The sequence below is a fragment of the Alosa alosa genome, chromosome 3 (genome assembly GCF_017589495.1).
Source record: "Alosa alosa isolate M-15738 ecotype Scorff River chromosome 3, AALO_Geno_1.1, whole genome shotgun sequence".
Lineage (NCBI taxonomy): Eukaryota > Metazoa > Chordata > Actinopteri > Clupeiformes > Clupeidae > Alosa > Alosa alosa.
Window position 1 is genome coordinate 21,163,755 of NC_063191.1, and position 7,402 is coordinate 21,171,156.

The 7,402-nt window shown below is 45.0% G+C and overlaps 1 protein-coding gene across 1 annotated transcript; it reads left to right on the top strand.

The window, feature by feature from the left end:
- Window positions 1-281: 281 nt before the first annotated feature.
- asb1 (ankyrin repeat and SOCS box containing 1) lies at window positions 282-4,784 on the top strand. The gene is made up of 5 exons (XM_048239412.1): window positions 282-514; window positions 2,444-2,585; window positions 2,721-3,023; window positions 3,218-3,603; window positions 3,997-4,784. The coding sequence occupies exons 1-5, from the start codon at window positions 415-417 to the stop codon at window positions 4,125-4,127; spliced, it is 1,062 nt and encodes a 353-aa protein (XP_048095369.1). The 5' UTR covers window positions 282-414; the 3' UTR covers window positions 4,128-4,784.
- The last annotated feature ends 2,618 nt before the right edge of the window (window positions 4,785-7,402 follow it).

A 7,402-nucleotide genomic window follows, 5' to 3' on the forward strand; every position in this document is an offset into this window, starting at 1 on the left:
CTTTGCATTATGAGTCTTTAGCCCAAAAGTTCAGAAGCATAAATTCATTCGATCTGCACGTTTGACATATATTATTGTTGTAGTGTTGCAGCCTATATTAAGTGGCCCATTATTTCTGCATGTTTTAGTGTTTACATTATGCTTAAAATAGAGAAAACGAGATGTGAATCTATTCAGTCTCACAGAGCTGGACAGCCAGTTGGTGAGTGGTCCACCTTAAGCGAACGTGAGTTAGGAACAGGAAGTTTCAACCCTCCAATCAACAAGCGCGTAGTGAAACATCCTACGGAACATCCATGATGACAACAGAGCAAAATCAAAACAGTGCTTGCAGCCATACATTAACTGTATTCTAAGTAAACGCGACAATTAACTGATTTCATGCATAAAAACGGCTTGTAAGTTAACTTGGAAATGGCTGACGGTGGCGGCACAGAAGGGGAAGTTGATGATCCCCTCAGGACAGGCTGTCGACTCATATCTGTATCAGATCTCCCTAGCACCACACCTGCAGGTAGGCTACAGCTGCTTGCCGAGATCATGCAGGCTACATTTTAATATTAAGACTGTGCCACACGGGACACTAACATGTCATATCTTCTCCAGTTGAGTTTGACAGATATCTGAATCATTTGCGGCACAAATTGGGTAATCTACGGAGCCCGGGAGAGCTCACTTTAAGTGATATTTTTTCTGGTCGTGATAATTTGTGAGCACGTTTTCCTTTAATTAAGCCCTCGAATTAATAAAACGTGAGCACGTTTTCCTTTAATTGAGCCCTCGAATTAATACAACGTGACCCCGTTGTAGGCCTAAATTGAGCTCTCGAAATATGTATTTCGTGCTCACATTTAGTAATTCCCGACATTTTCTCACTGCTCGCTGTGCTGTGGTGGCAACTTCATGTTACCTTGACATGGACTAGGCCTACAGCTGTCTGTAACAGTTCATATTGGTAATGTGATGATAACCGTAAGCAGCTAATTAAAGACTTTAGGTGGTCATGTTTTATAGCGGACTTCTACTCTTTGTAGCAGGGACACTGTGGTGTCAACCACCAGCTATGGAGACCCATAATGGGGAAATTCTACTACAAAGGCTACTCGCGGGCTCTGTTGTAGCATAATGACCGGTTTCCACTATCTCCTGGATTGTTGACTTAACTGTGAGGTCTAGAAGTCAATCGAAGCACATCACAGCGACAAGCTCCCAAACAATTACAACACGTAGACCTACTGTTGGTACAAATAGGCTACTGCGTATTAGTAGTATCGCCTAATACCCACCCAATACAATAAGGTTCCCTCTAGCGCCCGATGGGCCTCACCATATAACCCACGCGCACACCAATGATGCACACAACGAGGTAAGCTTTGATACGGACTATGAAACGGGAGACATAAACAGTGTCGTTCACGATGCTCAGCTTCTCAGGCTATGTAGCCCAGCTCACACCGTTCGCGATAAACACCACAGCTCTGCATACACTTGGACCTCAACAAACACTCAAAACTTCGCCAAACATTCAGCTGGACGATGTTGGCAAGGGGCCTGTACAAACACACACAATCATCTGCTCTCCCACCTACAGCCTACCTAACGGGCTATAACCAGGTGCACTGCAATCAATGAGATTCCCTCTACGTCACTACAAGCGACACACCTCCCGACGTCATTCCCGGGATACCCCTTGACACCACACTATGTTTTTGTGCACACAATTAAATTTCTTCGAGCCCACGTTTTAATTATTCGTGGGTGCGTTTTAGTAGATCGAGATCTCGAATATACTATAACGTGCTCATGTTTACATGTGTCAAGACAATATTGAGTGCACGTTTTACAAATTGTGGCCACGTTTAAGTAGATCGTGCTCACAATGTTCTATAACCATGTTCACAAATTGTGCTCTCGTTTTAATAAATCGTGCCCTCGTTTTAGTAAATCGTGCGCTCGTTTTAGTAAATAGTGCACTCGTTTAATAAATTGTGCCCTCGTTTTACTATGCTTAAAATGAGAGCTCAATTTAGTAAAATGAGCTCACACTATAGTAAAACGAGAGCACAATATAGTAAATTGTGCACACGATTTAGTAAACCGAGCGCACAATTTAGTAAAACGAGCGTACGATTTAGTAAAACGAGTGCACAATATAGTTAAACGAGGGCACAATTTAGTTAAACAAGAGCACAATTTAGTAAAACGAGCGCACAATGTAGTAAAACGAGCGCACATTCTCTCAACATGCAAAACATTTTGCGATGACCCCTCTAGGGCTCCGTAGTAATCAAATCTGAAATAGGCAATATTCGAACTTCGGTGTAAAGTATTTTTTGCTTTTGGAATGACTTGAAGGTGTTTCCAGGTGTGTTGGGTAAGTTGTCAAGTAGCCTAGCCTACGAGAACGACGGTGAAGGCTAACAGTCAAATCATTCTCCACTAGGGCGGAATCTGAAGGAATGGTTGCAGGAGCAGTTTTGCGATCAACCCAACGACGAATGCGAGGACATGCGACTCCATAATTCTGCCCATGTGGGTGATCTGGACACCCTCAAGAATCTTTTGGAGGATGACAGCTTCAAACGGTAGCCTAATTCAGGGCCAGTCCACACCAGGGCCAGTCCACACCACTTGTCTGTAATGTAATAACTCTTAAGAAATCAGAGAAGATTCTGTTTGAATGGATAGCTTGAGGTATTATCCCTTCTTTCTTGTTACAGGCGAATTAATGAAAAGTCTGTGTGGTGCTGTGGCTGGCTTCCCTGCACGCCACTCCGCATCGCTGCAACAGCTGGGCACAGTGACTGTGTGGACTTCCTCATCTGTCAGGGGGCTGACGTGGACCTGGTGGATGTGAAGGGCCAGACAGCGCTGTATGTGGCCGTGGTCAACGGACACCTGAATTGTGTGCGGATTCTCCTGGAGGCTGGAGCAAACCCCAACGGCAGCCGCCACCACCGCAGCACCCCGCTGTACCACGCAGCTCGAGTGGGCCGCCATGACATCATTCAGGAGCTCATCAGGCAAGAATGCGAGGCCGTTCTCTGCCCAAACCACCACACTAACAAACTCTCCATCATATGCTACTGAGAATTCTTGTTAGATGAATGAACACATAATGGATGAAATGGTGATAATTAGCAGTAAAAACTAAAAAATCAGTATATTGCAATAAACAAATACTTTTTATCGCTTTCTGTTCCAACTTTCCACACAGGTTCAATGCTGACGTGGATGTGGACTACCAGTTGTGCCTGCACTCTGCTCCATCTGCTCCTCGCACTCTCAGCACTCTGGGCCTGTGCCCTCTCTACATCACCGCTGCCTACCACCACCTGCCCTGCTTCCGACTGCTGCTCAGCGCTGGGGCCAACCCTGACTACAACTACAGCGGGCCAGTGAGCCGCGAGGCCCTGGCCCGCAGCCCGGCCGCCTGCCTGCTGGACGCGGTGCTCAAGCACGGCTGCCAGCCGGCCTTCGTCAGCCTGCTGCTGGAGCACGGCGCCAACCCCTACCTGGTGCCCTGGGAAGAGCCCGACCCAGAGCTGGTGGACCGCGGCAGGGTGCACCCAGAGGCTCTACACATCTACCAGGAGGCCAGAAGTGAGTTCAGCTGGGTACACACGGTCTGACCAGGGCAATGGGTCATCTGAAGACCTCTGACACTGAAGGGCCGTTTTGTTAAGTTAAACATTTCACTAAAACTTCAATTACAAATTACATTTATTTTGATAATGTCACATAATTTGCATTACATACATATAATTAGATACAAATATTCTTACTAATGAATTATATATATGCTATAAGAAGGGCTGAATCGACTATCCTTATGGTGCAACTATCCAGTTTTAGCAAAATACAGTATGCAATAGAAGCCTTATCAGACAGATTGTGATTGTTGATCATGCCAACGCAACACTTGTTAACTACGTCTGTGAAAGTGAAAGTCTAATCAGAAGTGGTGTGCCATTCTCACTATCCCCCCTGTCCCAGGATGCCCCCACAGGCTGACCCAGCTGTGCCGGGTGGCTGTGCGGAGGGCCATGGGGAAGCCACGCCTGGCGCTCATCCCCTCTCTGCCCCTGCCAGAGGCCATCAAGAGCTTCCTGCTGCATCTGGACTGACCAGAGGTCCTGCTGCTGCTGCTGCTTTGTGTGGTCGAGCTCTGCAACGTCCTTTGCCTTTTAGTGTGCTGATACCAATTCCCAATGCAAATAATAGCACAAGCATGAGACTGGTATTATTACTATTTCTCATTTGAAGTTTTATGTGATTAAGTTATTGATGACATGTATTTATTGGGACATACTGCTCATGCTATTCCAGGCACTTTAAACATGGCTTATCCAAGCACATATTGTCACAGAGCTGATAGAAAGGCTGCACACTTTTATACAGAAACTGGACTCCGCGTCATCAGAGTGTGGTCTGGGAAAACCTCAGATAGCATCGTTTAGAATGAACAGTCTGCTGGCAGTGTCCCTGAGAGAACATTTGGACCACCCTTCCCCAACATTTCTTTGGCAATCATCAAGAGTGTGTTGAAACAAATGTCAGATCAGCAATGCAGATTATTTGTGTGAGTGAACACCATATCTAAGATTAACATTTCTGTGCATTTGTATCCCATCTACCTTTGGAACCTGCCAGTGGGTCAGTTTACTGCATTCTTTTTTAAGTCCTGTGAATGAATTGCACCAATTCATGTTCCGCTCGGATATGCTATGTGACCTGCGCCTTAAGTACTGCGGTGGTAATTAAAATCACATACTTGTTCTGTTTGCTTGAGTGAGAACATTCATCTCGCTGCTTTGTGTGAGAGGCAACGTTTCCTGTTTTGGATTTTGCAATGGCAAGAGTACAAACAGCCAGCTGAGAAGCATTTTTCACCCTGGGCTTAGAGTGTCCGCCTCGCTTTAGCCTTACCATCCCTATGGGGCTATTGTTGCCCAGCCTCTCTGTGTATTGGACTCTGTAATGGAGCACGGGGCCCCAGGGATGATTCACACGTTATTTATACAAACTCTGTTACCATCACGCTCAGGAAGTAGGAAGTCCTGACCTGTTTGGCGTTCACAGAGGTTTTGCCCGCAAGTCTGAGCCCCAAGGGTCTGGGTAGATGTTGTGGAGATGCTCCCCCCAGTCCGCATCCACGAAGAAGGGCTTTTGATGTAATATAGGGTTCCTTTGAGGCACAGCAAATTGTCATTAAGTTCTCATGCTGCCTTGTTCAGTCATTTGGGTATATTTTTTTGTCTGTCCTTTCTCATTGAGCTATAACTTAAGTGTGCCTGATTTTGTGACAGTGAAACCACATCTTGTCGAAAAACCACAAACTGTGGAAAAGCTAAAAGCCTGGGAAATGTCTGCATCTGCCAGAAAATCACCAGTGGAGTTCATCACTGTGTAAATGGCAATCCCTGGATCGGGTTCTGCCAAAGAGGGAAAAGGTGGGTTCACACGCTAATAGTAGCACTCAAACCCTCTCATCTCTCTATCTTTTTCTTTCTCTCCCTCCATCTATCTCTCTATCTCCTTGTTCTGCCTCTGAGAGTTTGTGCCGTAAAAGTACATCAATGGGAAAGTGATCAAAGCTGCCTAAGAAGAGGCAACAGCCCCAGTGTCAGCTTGTCAACAGTGGGGCTTGAGTAATCTCCCTCTTTTTCCGATGGTCTTTCAGTTGTGGAACTGGAAGCGTGCCACTGTACAACCCCGAAGCCTAAGAGTGCGGCTGAGAATTTGCCATTTCCCCACTGGTTCTTCCGCTGGAACCTGTCCCCCATCCCCACCCCCGAAAGTCAAATAGCATCTTTTCCAAGGGGCCCTGTCATCCCAACACACACACACACACACACGCCAACAGAAAATCCCCTCAAAGTCATGCCAGTAGACTTTATGATCACTCTTTTTTTCAGTCTGAGCTCATCCAGCCATGGCGAGGTGAACCTCAATCCACATGCTGTGAAATCCGTTGCTTCAAACAGAGGGAAGTCAGTGCTGTAAGGTAGCCTGTTGCCGTCTATTATTTCTATCATTTTAAGGGCTTTCCTTAAGGATGCTCCTTTTCTGAACGGAAGTATCTGGCTGTGATCCTCTGGGCCTCACCGTCTGAGTGTCAGGGAGGGTTTCCGTGTCGACCACAGGATGGCTCTAGATGGCACTCTCATCATGTCAACACTTCAGTCTTGCACTTCAGAGGCTTAGCAACAGCATCTGTCACCACCACACAAGCACTCTCATTCACTTCTAATTACAGCACCCCCATTCACATCTAATTACAGCCGCTCCGGTATGACCAACACAAGTGGCCGAGACACACCAATGCACTTTCAAATTTTACTACAAGGATTCATCACAAGTTGTTATGGACTTTTTCAGTGCAATGTTTATTTGAAGTAGTGCCCCCGCATATATGTGAAGGAAAAGTAAGCAAACCCCATTGCATAAAGGAGATCACACTTCATAAACACAAGAATTAAGTTGCAGTTTATCCTAGAGCTTGAATTGAATGAGTCATAAACCGTGCAGGGACAGACTTTATTCAAGTGGATATGTCTCTCAAAATCTGACAGCATTACTGGGGGATGACTAATTGTCTAAATTTCATTTATATTCACAATTGGACCAAGTCATTCCATTTTTATTGTTTGTTTATTCAGTTATAGAAGCCACAAAAAGCCATCTCATCTCATAAAATATATCTGTAAAGACCAATTGGCCCAATGAAAAAATCCACAGTTGCCCCTTGTAGGCAATAGTAATTGCATTTAGCAACATAGGAAATAATACAGACAGGAATCTAAGGGAAAAAGTAAGTTAACAACGTGTGTGTCGCCGTTAGTTATGCACGCACACAAAAAGGTCCACCGAAATTGAAATCGAAAAACAGTTGTAAGTTGTTTAGAAGTTTTACAGTCTCCGTGTCCGCCTCGATCTTGAGTAATTCTAACTCACTCCAGTGCTTTCCTGTCTTAATTACAACACATTTTGTTTAAGTGATCTCATTGCATCGTCTCTTCAGTTACGCACACTTGGACGTTGATTTGACTCGCACGAATAAGCACACCGCTCAATGCCTTGGGAGAAAAAGTACATTTTCCACTATTTGACACTGAGATCAAACACCATTTTGATTGTATACATGAAAGCCAGATAACAGGTCCACAAAGTTCTACAAGAGACTGCTGTTTGAGGGGGAAAGCGGAAATGAAGAAAGATTTTCTATCCAAGCTAAACAATGTTCCATCCATATCGTGTCAGAGAGGCTGACCAAGGTGAGTAATTGAGAAAATATTGGTCATTCCTAAATTGAATAACATTCAGGGCGAATTAAACTGGAAAAAAAACACACAAAAAAACATAGACTACAGCATACATAACAGAGAAGCATATAGGCTAC